This window comes from Rutidosis leptorrhynchoides, chromosome 1 (assembly GCF_046630445.1).
Source record: "Rutidosis leptorrhynchoides isolate AG116_Rl617_1_P2 chromosome 1, CSIRO_AGI_Rlap_v1, whole genome shotgun sequence".
Classification (NCBI taxonomy): Eukaryota; Viridiplantae; Streptophyta; class Magnoliopsida; order Asterales; family Asteraceae; genus Rutidosis; species Rutidosis leptorrhynchoides.
This window is the reverse complement of record NC_092333.1, coordinates 718,297,440-718,314,534: the sequence shown is the minus strand read 5'-3', so window position 1 is coordinate 718,314,534 and position 17,095 is coordinate 718,297,440. Positions and strand designations below refer to the sequence as shown.

The 17,095-nt window shown below is 34.7% G+C and overlaps 2 protein-coding genes and 1 pseudogene across 2 annotated transcripts; 1 reads left to right on the top strand and 2 right to left on the bottom strand.

Annotated features, from left to right (window-relative positions):
* Positions 1-1,863: 1,863 nt before the first annotated feature.
* On the top strand, positions 1,864-8,872 carry LOC139886274 (coatomer subunit gamma-2-like). The gene is made up of 18 exons (XM_071870042.1): positions 1,864-2,075; positions 2,319-2,413; positions 2,502-2,552; positions 3,703-3,816; positions 3,919-4,119; positions 4,199-4,300; positions 4,520-4,627; positions 4,708-4,941; positions 5,374-5,624; positions 5,720-5,891; positions 6,244-6,399; positions 6,483-6,533; positions 6,966-7,106; positions 7,198-7,395; positions 7,613-7,744; positions 7,847-8,020; positions 8,124-8,363; positions 8,452-8,872. Exons 1-18 carry the CDS (start codon positions 2,033-2,035, stop codon positions 8,641-8,643), a joined length of 2,655 nt encoding a protein of 884 aa, XP_071726143.1. The 5' UTR covers positions 1,864-2,032; the 3' UTR covers positions 8,644-8,872.
* A 942-nt stretch (positions 8,873-9,814) lies between these two features.
* LOC139886273 (transcription termination factor MTEF1, chloroplastic) lies at positions 9,815-10,740 on the bottom strand. Its single transcript, XM_071870041.1, has one exon. The coding sequence runs from the start codon at positions 10,654-10,656 to the stop codon at positions 9,850-9,852; it is 807 nt and encodes a 268-aa protein (XP_071726142.1). The 5' UTR covers positions 10,657-10,740; the 3' UTR covers positions 9,815-9,849.
* Positions 10,741-12,609: 1,869 nt separating this feature from the next.
* Positions 12,610-15,108, bottom strand: LOC139886272 (guanine nucleotide-binding protein subunit beta-2-like; annotated as a pseudogene).
* Between the last annotated feature and the right edge of the window lie 1,987 nt (positions 15,109-17,095).

Here is a 17,095-nt window from a genome sequence, read left to right as displayed (position 1 = left end):
TTCAAAACAAGTTTACAAACAAGCTAGAGCTAAGCAAATTATGGGTTATTGCCAAGGAGGTTATGGGTAATGTTCGGGGATATATTTATGAATCAAACCTAGTGTTTATCATCTCCGTTACGTCTACGTACTTTCCTACAATATTGAATCTCAATATTGATAAGTGAGCATTCATATCTTATCTTTTATATATTAATAGTGTATACATGTCTAGTGCTCGAGTATATATGTTTATGCATGCTTGTATACTAAATTTCGTCATTAACAATTTATAATGAATCACTAATTAAATACATATATTACTGGTAAAAGGTATATGATATACATGTTTTTGGAAAGCTGGCGAAAAATCAATAACTTTTCATTTAGATATCGAATAGTTTCGATAAACGGATTAAAAGATATGATCAACTGAATTATGATTGACGTTAATTGAAATTGCTTTTGAATCTGCAATTAAGATTTAAACAACTTGTTTACGAGATTGATAAATTGGATTTTTGAATATTACCAACCGAGTAAATGAATCCTTATATAAGGTACATCTCGTTTTGTTAAACAACTGTCCAAAACTGACTTTTTAAAACGACTTTGAATAACTTTTGTATGTCGATCTCGAGCATTAGGATTGTGATACACTACGACCTGACGTAGCTTGATAGACATTTATTGACCAACATATGTTCTCTAGGTTGAGATCTACGATTATTTGGTAATCCGAGTTTCGATCACATTTTGGTGAACGACTTTATATGCTGCTAAGGTGAGTTTCATTTGCTCCCTTTTTAAATGCTTTTGCAATATATTTTTGGGCTGAGAATACATGCACTTTATTTTAAACGCAATGGATACAAGTACATACTAAATTCTACACTGAGTTTGAACCGAAAATCCATTAGCTTTGGTAACTGTTAACTGCCAGTTATAAGAACTGGTGGGCGCGAGTAGTAGTATATGGATCCATAGGGCTTGATATCCCCGTCCGAGCTAGAGCACTAGCCTTTTAACAGACGTATGCTATTTGAGAAGCGTACACGTTGGTTTGCGTGTATTATTAAGATGATTATACAAAGAGTACAAATTATATATACGTTAAGTTTAGTTACCAGGGTGCTCAATTTCGTAGAATATTTTGATAAACGTTTCTGGATGAAACAACTGAAATCTTGTGATCCACCTTTATGTACAGATTATGCAAAACATTAAAACTATGAACTCACCAACCTTTTTGTTGACACTTGTTAGCATGTTTATTCTCAGGTTCCCTAGAAGTCTTCCGCTGTTTGCTTATATGTTAGACAAGCTATGTGCATGGAGTCTTACATGACATATTTTTCAAGGAAACGTTGCATTCACCAAATCATCACCATGTATCTTATTTTAACTGCATTGTCAACGGAAGTACTATTGTAAACTATTATTTACGGTGATTGTCTATATGTAGAAATCATCAGATGTCGAAAACCTTTGATTTAAATATTCATTTATGGTGTGTCTTTTCAAAAGAATGCAATGTTTACAAAACGTATCATTTAGAGGTCAAATACCTCGCAATGAAATCGATGAATGACGTGTTCGTCCATATGGATTTGGAGCGATCGTAACATCATATCTTCTCGCTCGCAACGAGTTAAATTTTTCCGACACCATCCTTAAACTCGAAATAATTTTATGAACATTATGTCACTAACTATACGCAAAACGGACACTTTTAAAAAAACGCTAAATATTTAGGGTACTTTTCATATATATATTTATTTTTCACTCGCAGGCTCCGTAACTAAACACAATAAAATACATTGAAAATCGAACGTCCCGCGCGAAGCTAGAATTCGAAAACTACTCATAATCATTTACAAAAAAGAGGGCTAATTTCCCAATTTTCAAGTCACAACCCTTATTCCCTCAATCAATTCCCCTTGTTCATAAACAAACAACCTTCAATTTCACTCTAAAAATATTCAGATCACAAAATACTTCCTACTTCCGAAGTTCCGATTAATTCACAAATTAGGTTTCAAAGTTGTCATCAATGTCACAGTTCGCTAAGAAAGACGATGATCGCGACGAAGACGGTACGTTTCTCTTCATTTCATTTAATCCTTACAGTTATTTTCAATCAACTTCATCACTGAAATCACATCCTGTAATTGATATAATCATATATACACACACACACACACACATACATAGAACTGTGTATCACACACATACACAGAACTGTATATCGTGTACGTATCACGATGACTTTTTTGTTATGAAATATATGATGAAGTAAAAGTAAATTAATTATTAATTATTGTTATTATATACCGCAGAGTACTCTCCGTTTCTCGGAATTGAGAAAGGAGCTGTGCTCCAAGAAGCTAGGGTTTTTAATGATTCTCAGTTGGATTCAAGGAGGTGTTCTCAGGTGCTTGTTATTTTTTTAAGTTATTTGATTCGTGTTATTGTGTTTTTAATTTTTAATTTTCTGAATTGCGATTTGTGTATGTTGTTAGGTCATTACTAAGCTGCTTTATCTTCTAAATCAAGGGGAAACGTTCACCAAGGTTAGATTTCTTAACTGATCGGATTAATTTGTGTATATAGATACAGATATATGGCTAGGTTTATATATTCGTATCCTGCAACTTTTAGTAATAGACCAATTTGTGTATACGTTTTCGTTTGACATGCTATCTATGGTGTCATACATACGGTATGCAGACGTATTTTCTTTCATTTTTCTTTTCTGTTATTGTAAAATGAGTTTGTCTAAACATTGTATATTCTCTTGTAAAGCTAAGCCCTAATTAGAAACAGACCTTTAACTGAGGGAGGAAATGCATCCACAAACAAGTCCTTAATACAGGGTTTAAAAAGCAGAAAAAAATACATACAATATTGAATAAAACGAAGAAATTAAATCGTCTAAAGATACTCTAACATACGTTGAAGAAAAGCGGCAATTAACCAGAAGTTGCAGCTGTAGGAGCATAAATTCAAATCGACCAATTAAACTTAGAACGCTTGCTTTGGTTTAATGTCCATAGAGTCATGTGTATATGTTTCTATCTAATGAACTACCTTAATATGACTTTCGCTACACAGAATATGCAATTCGACTAAACGTCTACTATTATGACCTAATATCATACTTCATATGTACTTGCCTCTATAAAAGGATGATGTTTTCCTTGTTCAGGCTACCATGGATGGAGGGAGAATTTTTTTACTCAGATGTACGCCGCCTAACGGTTAATCCCGTTACCGTTTCCGACCTGTTTTCCGCCACCCCTAGATATGTTGCTAGTGAGGTTAGAACCTGAGACCTCTTGAGAGGATATATCAGGACCCAACCACTAGGCTATCTGTGATGGTTGTACTTGCCTCGATAGCGTTGTACTAATTTTTTTTTTCCTGAATTAGCTGAAAGTGAGTACATAGAGAGTAAGGGGATATTCTTTATGTTTAAGAAATTTCCATATTTCCATCGTGCTCTAGATAGACGTCTTCCCAAGGTCACTTGGCCTTGCATTGCTTCTCATATTTTGGTAGCTTGTCAGTGTTTATCAGCTGTTTTTGGTGATATGCATAAATACAAGCGAGAAGAACTATTTATAGCTGATCATGTTATTCAAGTTTGTTTTTTGAATCAATTGTCTGTATATTGATTCTTATACTTTAAGTTTTGAACTCGCCGTTGCTTTTTGTTGGTAGGTTGAAGCAACAGAAGTGTTCTTTTCCGTGACAAAACTTTTCCAGTCTAAGGATATTGGTCTAAGAAGAATGGTTTATTTGATAATAAAGGAGCTCTCTCCTTCTTCAGATGAGGTTATATAGAACGATTTTATTTATTTGTATGCTCTCGTAATCTTAATTATTAATATTACGGTTTTGTTTGGCTGACATGCCACATATTCGTGTTCATGAAAGGTTTTCATTGTCACAAGCTCCCTCATGAAGGATATGAATAGCAAGACAGATGTGTATCGAGCAAATGCTATCCGTGTTCTTTGCCGCATAACGGATGGGACACTACTAACTCAATTAGAGAGGTACTTAAAACAAGCTATTGTTGACAAAAATCCTGTGGTTGCTAGTGCAGCCCTTGTCAGTGGTATTCACTTGTTCCAGGTATAACTATGAATTTGGGAATTTGCATTATGTTGTTTACGGGTCTAATTGTTAACACAGTTCGATTGTTGCATCTTAGGCAAACCCGGAGATTGTGAAACGATGGAGCAATGAGGTACAAGAAGCTGTTCAGTCAAAGGCCGCACTTGTACAGTTCCATGCTCTTGCTCTGCTCCATCAGGTATGGTGAACATAAGTTTGATGCTCTCCATATACACTTGTCATCCTGCTGCGATTTTCAATTACAAATCATCGATTACATTATTAACTCTTTAACAAGTATAAACAAATAATGAGTAGACAGGGATCGTTATAGCGTTTGAATTTTCGGACAAAAAGTCACTAGTTTAAAATAATACTAGTACTCTCCATGAGCACGCTAAAAGGGATGGTTTTGCAGATACGACAAAATGACAGATTAGCTGTGAGCAAATTAGTTACCAGCTTGGCAAGGGGTTCAGTTCGTTCACCTTTGGCTCAATGTCTGTTAATTCGTTATACTAGTCAGGTATTATTTATTTATGCGAAGTCAGTTACGTCTTTTCATTGTAAAAGTAGGGTTTTCATGTGTGATACTGTTTTCCTTAGGTTATTAGGGAGGCTAGCGCATACGACCAAAGTGGGGAGCGCCCCTTTTATGCATTTTTGGAAGGTTGCCTCCGCCACAAATCTGAAATGGTTATACTTGAAGCAGCCAGAGCCATAACAGAGCTTAATGGCGTTACTAGTCGAGAACTGACTCCTGCAATTACTGTCCTACAGCTCTTTTTAAGTTCATCTAAGCCAGTGCTTCGGTTTGCTGCTGTACGCACATTAAACAAGGTCACTATCCTTGCATTTTCAAGAATTTTAATTACTTGTTAGTTTTACATGTTATCATTTTTATCCACCTGCTTGAGTTTTCCCTTGTGATGATCAGTCATAAACGTATATTATTTTATCATCTTTTTCACCATGTTTTATCTAATAATTTTCAACATTGATGGCTCTTTATTGTTACTTGTAAAGCGTATACACACCTTTGTGACAGGTATGTTGCTATTCCGGTCCCCGATCACATATCAGTAAAATTTTGTACGCTGAGTAACGTTATTGAATCTGAAAATGAAAATGTTCATAGGAGTTAGTTATTCTTTGGTAAACCTATAGAACCACTTTGGTTGTGCATTATAAGACAATCCATATGTGATTGAAAGCAATAGAGATTAGAAAAGCTTCCAATAATCTGATTGTTGAGATGTCCGTATGATGCAGGTGGCAATGACCCATCCAATGGATGTAACTAGCTGTAATATTGATATGGAGAGCTTAATTTCAGACCAAAATAGAAGTGTTGCTACCCTTGCCATTACCACACTGCTGAAGACGGGTAATGAATCGGGTGTTGATCGTTTGATGAAACAAATTACCAACTTCATGTCAGATATTGCTGATGAGTTCAAGATTGTTGTGGTTAATGCTATTAGATCCTTGTGTTTGAAGTTCCCACTGAAATACAGAACACTGTGAGTGTGATTATTTTTTGCTTTCTTCGAAAATCAAGATGAAAGTTACCATGACTGTCTCTCATACACCTTTGTTGTCTATTTGTTTGATCAAGGATGAATTTCTTAAGCAATATCCTGAGGGAAGAAGGGGGATTTGAGTACAAAAAAGCAATCATTGATTCAATTGTGATCCTCATAAGGGATATCCCTGATGCAAAAGAATGTGGACTTCTTCACTTGTGTGAATTTATTGAGGACTGTGAATTTACTTATCTTTCAACACAGGTGAGCATGTTATATCTAACTAGAGGTAACAAAATGGGTCGATAGGGAACCCCAAAACACCTTACGTCCAAATCATAGAACTTCCGACAATTATCTTCTTACTTGTTATTTTTGTGCTAAATATGATTGAATTATCAAGACTTCTTAAGTTCTTATTCATAAAACCTGTCTGGCCCATTTACCTTTAAGGTTATTTGTATTATGTTACCCATTCATAATTAAATGGGTTGAAGTTTACTTCTATCACGTGTTTGACTTTCATTATCTTGTTGATTTCTCTAGAACTCTAACATTGATTTTGTTTACTTTATTGATATATTACTTAAAATTATTTCGTTAAATGCATCATCAGATTCTCCATTTTCTTGGTGTTGAGGGACCAAAGACACCCGATCCCAGCAAATACATAAGGTATATATATAACCGTGTCATTCTTGAAAATGCAACTGTTCGAGCCAGTGCAGTAAGCACATTGGCTAAGTTTGGTGCTATGGTTGATCCTTTGAAGGTACCTCAATTTTAATATCTTCCAACGACATTACTCCCTGGTGAAATATTTGCTACTAATGTCCTCTGTATATTGTACTGCAGCCCCGCATATTTGTTCTTTTAAGACGCTGCCTGTATGATAGTGATGATGAGGTCAGTTGTGTTAGTAACAGTGAGTTTTAATTTATAGAATCTTTGACTAACACCATTATCCTAAAGATGTTCAATCCAACATATCCCTATATGACTATAGAATCTTCTGTTCACATCAATCTTCAAACAATATCTATATCTTAAGAAACTAATTATATATTATAAAAATTGTTTATAATACTATCTGGGGTTATGATAAGCTGCTCTTACGCTTTATTGTCATTATATGTGAACAAAGATTTAGTAACTTATGTTGAATATTGTGCTGTCTGAAGTTAAGATAAAATTATACACTGTATCTACATTTGACAATGGAATGAATGGCTCGTTCCACTTCAGTTTCCAATTCATTCTTTCATCAGTCCATTCCATCGAACCAAACAGATCCTAGCTATTAATATTATTATTTCAAGCCTTTTCACATCTTTGCAGGTTCGTGATAGGGCTACACTATATTTAAATACTCTTGGTGGAGATGGTTCAGTTGTTGAAACTGATGAAGATGTGAAAGACTTTCTCTTTGGATCCTTTGATATCCCATTGGTCAACCTTGAGACTAGTTTGAAGAACTATGTAAGTTGCTACACAAGATCTGTGATTCGTGTACAACTTTTTCTGCCATAAATATCTGTTTATTTATATTAGTTTCCCATTGTTACTGCAGGAACCCACAGAAGAACCTTTTAATATTAGTTCTGTGCCCAGGGAAGTCAAGTGTCAGCCACTTGCGGAGAAAAAATCTGCTGGTAAAAAGCCCACTGCTCTTGGTGGGCCACCAGCTGGCCCCACTTCTACTGTTGATACGTTTGAGAAGCTACTATCATCCATTCCGGAGTTTTCTACCTTTGGACAGCTTTTCAAGGTTCTTTTAGATGCTATTTTTTGAAATAGAAACATCTAGGGTGGCCATTCTTACCCATACTGGGAAAGGGTCGATATGGGTTTATGGGTTAACCCAACTCAGCCCAGTTCAACTTGTTTTTCGACTCATTAATGTCACCATCTTCACAAATATGTTAGCTGCCTTTCATCCATATTGGCTGATGATATTCTTGTATATGGTTCAATTATGTTAACAGTCTTGTGCACCAGTGGAGCTCACTGAAGCTGAAACAGAATACGCAGTTAACGTTGTGAAACATATATTTGATAAGCATGTTGTGTTCCAGTACAACTGTACCAATACAATTCCTGAGCAGTTGCTGGAAAATGTAAGCTTTCAATTAAATAATTGCTAATTTTGTAATCAAAATACTGTAATTTCTATATTCATGAAGGGGTCTCTCAATTTAATCATGGTGGCTTTGTTTTAGGTTGTTGTTGTTGTGGATGCTTCAGAAGCAGAAGAATTTGCTGAGGTGGCAACCAAGCCCTTGAAAGCCCTACCATATGACACACCTGCTCAGACATTTGTGGCATTCGAAAAACCAGAAGGGATCCCAGCTGTTGGCAGATTTTCTAACGTGTTGAAGTTTCTTGTTAAAGAGGTCTGTAATAATAATTAATTTTTCATCTGCAGTAATTTCTTTACTTGTATGATATGATGATGTATTAAAATAAGAGGTTTGTCGTATGGGAAAAACATTGCAGGTTGATCCCTCGACGGGTGAGGCTGAGGAAGATGGTGTGGAAGATGAATACCAACTTGAGGATTTAGAGATAGTTGCAGCCGATTACATGCTTAAGGTTGGCGTCTCCAACTTCAGAAACGCATGGGAAAGTTTGGGCCCTGATTTTGAACGCGTTGACGAGTATGGGCTTGGCCCAAGGGAAAGTTTGAGTGAAGCTGTCAATGCCGTCATCAATCTTCTTGGCATGCAACCTTGTGAGGTACGTATTATATATCGATTCGAGTAGTTTTTCGTTCTTGTCAGAGCTAAATTGTTATTTATTTATTTATTTATTATTTTTTTTGCAGGGCACGGAGGTGGTTGCAGCTAACTCAAGATCGCACACATGTTTGTTATCGGGAGTATACATAGGTAATGGGAAGGTGCTGGTTCGTCTGTCATTTGGAATCGATAGTTCCAAAGAAGTGGCAATGAAACTTGCTGTTAGATCTGAGGATGAGTCTGTGAGTGATGCAATTCATGATGTAGTAGCCAACTAATCCATTTTTACTTTCCATCTTACTGGTCCATTCTACTATACTATTTTTTGTTTATCTTATCGCGATTTTCATTTATGTGACGCGATCCAACTTAGAAGTTGCTTGTCGAAGTCATCTAATGTAACCGTTTATATGTTGTAGTCTAGTAGCCAAACGAACGTGTTATTTGCCCTCGAGGCAACTTATACTCTCTTCTGCTATTAGAAAATAACAAACTTGTTTGCCTCAAGTTTATATGCTATCTATATCTATATCTATATCTGTATCTATATCTATATACTTATATAAAAGAGAGATTAATTAAGCATACTTGTCATTAGCACCATATTAATTGGAAATTATGCCATGTGAAATTTACACATTTCACATTCTCACAATTTCTAATTAAATAAATATAATATATAATATACTATCAAAATAATAAAACAAATATTAAAATTAGTTAATTGGTGATTAATTATACAGATTAGTATACGCAAATCCAAACAAACTGAAATGACAGGTTATATTTTTAGTTTTAGAAATAGCATAAATCATGTTGACAAATTAATAAAAACATTTCATGCAATGGATGTAGTCAATTGAATTTGAATTTAATTCTAATTTGAAGATATATTTTTGTCACTTATCATTTTTATGATGGATCCAAATCATTCTATAATCGATGGCAGAAAAATGGATCCAAATCATTCTATAATCGATGGCAGAATATAATTTTATCTAAAGGGAGTATCCGCTTCACCTGAATTTAACGGAAATTTTTTTTTACACTAAAATAAAATTTAATAAAAAATTAGATTTTTTTTTTATTATTTACCGCCGTTGACAATGAAAACTTTATTAAATGCATGTAATAGTGTAATACTACATAAAAAAATATGGAGGATCCTTTGACTTTTAGTGGTCAAAATGGTAAGGTCTTGAAATAATAATTATAAAAATTTATTAAATTTTTACACTCGCGCCCATCTATATCCGTGTTCAAGTTCCGCCACTGTCTGTAATACTGCATAAAAAATATGCATGATCGTTCGACTTTTAGTGGTCAAAATGGTAAGGTCTTGAAATAATAATTACTCCGTATGTATCTATATATAATTATTTTTTGACGGTTTGTGAGCAGCCGTGCAAAGCACGGGCTCAAAACCTAGTTATATTATATGGGGAAATAAACAAAAGAATTGATGATTTTGTAGTAATAATTTTTCATTTCCATTTCTTGTAAAATCTTACATCACTCCATAGCAACATTCTATTCAATGGTACCTCACTATCAACATTCCTCTGCTTCAAATGTAAATGTCTAGGCTTTATTCTATTTCCCAAACTGAACCCAAAATATTGTGGGAACTTGTTCACTTCTTCTCTACCATTCCTCTTCATTTTCCAAACCAAATAATCAAACTTTGGTTTCAAATTATGATCTATCCCGTACCCAAATATTGCAGGAAACCGCCCACAAACCCTTCTTGATTCCTCGATGGAAAACCCAACGCTTCGCAAGAACCTCATTTTCTCTTTTAGTTTATCCACTCTTGTATCTAATAAATGAGCATTCAAAGTTGTAGGTGTGTTCAACTGCTTAATTCCTAATTTTGTAAGGTAATCGAGTGTCGGTTTCAAGCAGTATTCTGGGTCCGATTCAAGAATGTGAGGGCATTTGAGGATCAACCCACATGAGTCCTCCAACGAAGCTGCTAACTCGTTGGTTAAAAACTCGAAAACCGGTTCAGTAGCAGTTGGATTGAATGATGGGGTGAATATATGTGGGGAGAGAAAGGCGATTCTTGAAAAATCTGGTTCTGAAAAGCCCTTGGATTTAAAGTAGTCTATGGTGTATAGAATATGAGAGACTGTTTCCGGAGACGGAGTTGTTGATAATCCTGGTGAGATGATACCGAGCGATTTGAGGTAGCGGAGGTTTGTCCGGTGAGATGTTTTGAACTGAAGGTAGCGGTGTGATGGAGTTGAGACAGAGCAGAGTGTAGGATGACGAGGGAGAAGAAGATACATGGTTGTTTGAAAGTTAGTTTGGATATCTTGATTGCATAGTGTGTGGTCAATGAGAAGATAAAGGAAAAATCATACTCCGTTTTGTTTTTTTCCCTTGTATATGAATGTAAATAACATAACATATCGAACATTTGTTTTTATGTGTTTTATATAATATTGCTATGCTACTATATGCTATTGCTATTATTGTTATGATATACAAAAATTAATTGTTGTTTCTACAGGCTATGGTGTTTTCATTAAAAAAGGTGAAATCTTATTTATTTGGGATGTAATGAATTTGTAAAAAGGTTTAAGGATATTTAAATTTAAACACTGGTCCTGATTAATTTAATTTTATATATGAAAATATTATTTTTAATTTCAATTTTTCTGTACATAATGCATATTGAAAAGTTGACAAACGTAATGAGCCTTCGCAATGAAAAATGCAACATGAACTCCAACGTAGCATTCATTCGTACGGATGAGTCTTCATATGCCCTTGCAAATTACGAATTTCGCGTATCAACATCATACTAGGTGTATAACATAATAAATAAACATTAATACTCTATTCGACAAACAATCTAAAATATGCATCAACACTATTCAGTAAACTTAGAAATACATATGAACGTGTAATTTTATATGTATTATTGGAAAATGATAAATGCTTGGTAACACGCACTACGGGCAGAGCACTACTTATATTTATATGTAATTTATATATACAATCTACAAATATGGAATGAAGAGGGAAAAATTCTCTGATAAATGCTCGGTAACACGCACTACACGCAGAGCACCACAAATTGTGCGTGGTGCGTGAATAGAGGGGAAAATGACAAATACGAAAGACATATCATTAAACATTTTGGAATTTAAGACCATTTTGACCAATTTCTCATATTTCAAATGTTATTGGGCTTAAATGGATGTCGTCACAATAAGCATTTAGTTGATTTTGTTGATATGAATAATATTTGTTGAATAATATTTGTTGATTTTGTTGCTTCTGTGAGGTTAATGTGGAGTATTTGTTAGGGTTTACTTTCTGTTAATGATTTGGATTGTATTGTGTTTTTGTTATAGGTCAATGGGAAAGATGATGCTGCGGTCAAACCTGAGACATGTACTGGTATGTGTTTTGAAGTTTACAAGCTGAGATAGAATAATATGGAGTTCCAACATCTCTAATTAGGTTGTTCAATCTTAACTATCATGATGATTAACTTGCAAAAAAAAATTATTAATGATTTTTGTGTTTTTATTCAAGGGAAGTGAGTTATGAGTTCCACTGTAGGGTTCTTTTTATGAAATATTATCAATTATTTACTCGTACATGGATTTCAATTTGTTTGGTTTTCATCTTGACCTCAACTAGGTACTGGATTGTTCAAAACGATGTTCTAAAGGAAATGGCTGAAGAATCAAGAATGGGTCTTGCAGTCTATGAAGATGAAGCTGAAGAACAGAGTGTAGGATGACGAAAAAGAAGAAGATGCATGTAGTTTAGATGTCCAAACGTTGTGTGGTCGTTGTGAAGATAAAGGAAAATTAATTTTTTCCCTTTATATGGACGTAAAATAACTTAAAGTTATCATGGATTTGTTTTTATGCGTTTATATTGTTTTGCAAAAATTTTGTTTTCTACAGGTTAGAGATTTTCTTTATCCTCGTATAACTAAATAATTTAATTACTATAAGATACAGGATTTTTCAGAAAATGGTATAATCGAATTGGGAATGTAACTAATGTGTACAAAAGTTGGATATTTAAATTGAAACAGTGGTTAAGTTAGAACTACAAACCAGAAACTCTCAAATCTCAATCATTTTTTTATTTTTATTTTTTGTATATTGAGGCCATTAGTTAAAATCTCCTGATCAGGTAACGTTCGTTAGATTACCTAGAGCATAGTAGCGATAAACTCAGTGAAGATATTAGAATAGTAAGAATAATTAGAGGATCATATTTACAACTATTACTACTCGAATGGTCAACGTTCGCTACACAAACAAAAGGTTACAACAATACACACCAGCATGATTCAATTCAATCATCTCTCCGTTCAAATCACTCTTCTATGTCCTCCAAAAGCCCAAATCTGTACATTTATAATTGGTTAATCAAACAGATACTTATAGCAAGCTAAAATGAATAGCTAAAATGAATGATTTATGTTTGCTTCTTGGTTTAAATAAAATTAAGTTTTGAAGATAGTAGATTTTAAACCTAATACCATGTCTCAAAATAATACAGGTAGCAACTTCTACCTATTTATATGAAAACATTCAGGTCAGGATGAACATAAGTAGAAGTGACCCATTAACTAACCCACCCGTTTAACCACCTCTAAACATTATCATACAGGCTTCCATAATAAACCACATTAGACCAAAAAAAAAAGAGAGAGAGAGAGAGAGATGGCAGAATTATAACTAACCTTGAGATTTGTATCCCAACTCCCTGTGCATAACGCACTGCCATCAGCCGACAAACCCAAACAGCTGACACGAGCCTCATGTGAATTCTGAAGAGACCCCAAGTTTAACACCAGCTATATAAAAAACCCACAAACATTATAACTTGTGTTATCAAACATAAATCAGGCTAAAATTAATTTAAATACAGATTAATTAATAATGCATAACAGTCACCTTAGCCAATAAAGTATCCCATACAAAGCAATCACCATTGGAGTAACCAGCAAAGAGAAGCCTCCCTGATATAGAAAATGCAATAGACGTCACAAGAGGGGCGTCTGTGCCACCTGGCTGCTGATGTGGCTGGTAAACTTGTAACTGGTGTCCAGTTCTGATGTCATACAGTCTGCAAGTTCCATCATCTGATCCAGTTCCAAATCTATTTCCATCGGGAAAGAATTTTACAGAATTTACATCACCTTCGTGACCATGGAATGTTCTTACTGCTCTACTTGCAACACGAGTGTCCCAAAGGCGTGCAGTTGCATCACAAGATCCAGATACAAACATTCTTGAGTTTGACCCATTAATAGAAACACTGTAATATATATGAAAAAAAATGTTGTAAGTTTGGAAAAGTAGACTTAAGGTAATCATTCAAGCATATTTGTAAATAAAAGAATCAACCTCTACCAATTGCTAAAAAAGAATCAAATAATTATTTGGGGTAAATAAAATACCTCAAAACGTCAGCAGTATGTCCTGATTGAAACTCTCCTCCAAATACTGAAGTTCTAAGTCCAGTAGTTATATCCCATAAGACACACGTCTGATCACCAGAGCTCGTTATTAAATGATTATCTTCATCAGGAACATACTGACAACACGACACGTAACCCTTGTGTCCACTCAGCATTCTTGATACTGGTATATTACCATCTTTATCCATTGGCGAGCTAAGATTAAAGATAGAGCATACACTATCAAGACCTCCACATGCAACTGATTGTCCACTTGGAGAGAACGCACATGTCATCACCCATGCACATGGTAGTTTAATTGCATGTGTTTTCTGACTTGTGAGAGCGTTCCAAACTATCAATCTTCCATCTTGAGATGCACTCACTATTCGATTCTTTTCCATAGTCCAATCCATTGAATAAACCTGAGCGTTTTCTTATAATGTTTATAAGTAAGTACATGTCAAGGTAGAAGAAATACTTGATGTAGAAACATACAGGTTACATGAAGAAGATAAAAAATCATTATATTCATTACAACATGAAGATGGAAGCTATCATAAAAGGTCCAACTCATCACACATAACGTAAAACAGAACCATAAAGTGGAGCGCTAATTTTACTTCATAGCATAAACTGCAAGCACTGTGAATGTGTTCAATTACTAATATCTGAAGCTTCAAACAAAACAAGAAATTTACTTTAACCATCTTTATTTTCATCTAAAGCTTCACAACTGAACAGGACATGTGCTTCAACTATCTTCATTTTCATCTAAAGCATAGTCTCTATATACTATAAGGTATTTATTTACAGTGCATTTTCTTTACAAACTACATATTTTACTTAGGTAATTAAATTAATGATTTTGTAAGTAACTAATTATTGTAAATATATATATTTAACGATTAACATACTATTATCAATCAAGTTTCAATGTTTCATATATTTAAGAAATTTACATGAATATATAATGTTACCTTCCCAGTGTGTCCTTGTAATGTCCGACAACAAACGAGATCGGTCGGACCAAAAGCAACCGGAGTCTTCCCTTGTGATTTCGCATATCCGGCAACTACAATTCAGTTAAAGTAATCAATGACTAAAAAATAATAAAAATAAATAGAACTAAATATTATACCATCAGTATCGAGAAGTTGAAGCCGTTTCTGCTTTAATCGTTCTCTGAGCGAATTCACGGTTTCTGTAGCAGCTATGTGTCGCTCTTTAAGCTCCGTTACAGACATGATTTTGAGCTAAAAAATAATGGAATTGAAACTCGATTATGAGGTTCTGTTCGAATTAGTTGAGAATTCAGGTAAGTTGGTGGATGTGATCGGATTTTGGGACGAACATTGGGGATTGAATAAATTAGGGTTTTTTGAAATGGTAGGTTTGTGTTTATGTGGGAAAATGAGAATCAATTTGCAGTTTTGGACCTACAGAGTGTCTGATGTGGCGCACATGATTCGTGTTGATGTGACCTGACAAGGTGTGTTGCGGGTTCCACTAAAATTTAATTTACTTTATTTAGTTTGAATTTTTAAGTATAAAAGTATAAACCACCTTCTTCTTTTTTTTTTTAACTAGTTGTGGAGCACTCGCTTCGCGTCGGGGGCTCCGTTTTGAATGCGAGTTAAAAAAAAGTCTTGGTCTATTTTGTAAAAAAGATTTTTTTCGACATAACATTGAAGGGTTGTTCCTTTTGTGAAAGTTGCTGCTTTTAGCGTTCAGGTTTTATTTAAAAAAAAAAGTTAGTAAAGTGGGGGTTCGATTTGTATTTTAATAAAAGTTAGTGGTTTAAGTTTGTGAAATTTGAAAAAACTTTACGTATAAAGTGGGGGGTTCAATTTGTATGTTATTGAAAGTTAAGGGATTAAGTTCGAAAAAAGTGAAAAGATGAATAGTACTATTCATTTCCTCTTTACCTTTTAGATATAGGTATAATATAATATAATAGCAAGGTATTATATAAAACACGAAGAATTTACAAACGGATGTAAGGCTTACAACGAAAATGCCATAAACATCAAACACGAAACAAATCACTACAACTAGAGGGTTGTGAAGTGACTAAACTATGTACAATAGAAACCCGAACTATGTTACACTAAGTTCACGAGGTGTTGAGATATACATTAGGGTTCGAAATCCACAATAACCATTCCAAGTTTTTCCTTTTTGCTCTAGAAGAAATCCCCAAATAAGATTTGGTTTGTATCTCATTTAGTGCCATCGGGGTGTTTCAAGTTTTTCCTTTAAACACCGTATTGTTTCGATTTTTCCAAATAAGATACACCGTCACCCACTTGATCGCTTGCCAAAGTGAATCGCCGAATGATGTCCTCGAAGATGAGTTGTTTGGACACCATAGATTTGAGACACTTGAGAAAGCCACGTTGCTAAGACACCACCATTTATGAACTCGAGACCACACTTGAACCACTTGTTTGCATAAGATGAAGGAGTGATCAACCGTTTCCAACTCGTCATCACAAAGTGGTCATCTCACCGAGTGTAGATCGATACCCCTATTGTCAAGTTCCACTTTAACCGGTACCCGCTTTTTGAGAAGCTTCCAAATGAAGATTTTTACCTTTTTTGGAAAAGGTTTTGTTGAGAGCTGAAAGGACCTAAGACTTGTTCGTCGATATTGGAAGTAAGCTTGTTGACTATGTACAGTCCATTAGAAGCTAAAACCCATTTCCAAGTGTCGATGCTGTTGTTGTTAAACTCGTACGTTCGTAACAGATTAATAAAGGACTTCAGTTCAGAACCCGTTTTGCCCAAAGGTATCCTAGACCAATTCCACGAAGTGATAATGTTGCCTTCTTCTTTTCTAACTCGATCCTGAATACAAACATTCTGCTGCATTTCTAACTTGTATAACCGCGGATATAGACTTCACAATTTATCGTTACCAATTCAATGTTCGTTCCAAAAGGACGTCGAGCCACCATCACCAATCATCTTAATGAATGAGTTTCGAACGCCACTTGTAGCTCATCAAGAACCTGCATTTATAATGTTATGCCAAAGACTTAATGTTGGAGAATGTGTATTTACATCCTCACCCATTAAGTCACCGCCGAACCCGTAAATGCTACTAATGATTTTAACCCAAAAAGATTCGGTTTCGATTTTAAACCTCCACCACCATTTACCCAATAAAGTCAAGTTTTTATCATTTAAAGTCCCGATATTTAGCCCCCCATTCCCGAAGGTGTTTAAGACATTTTTCCATTTGACCCAAGTAATTTTTTGACCCGAACCCGAGAAACCCCCAAAAA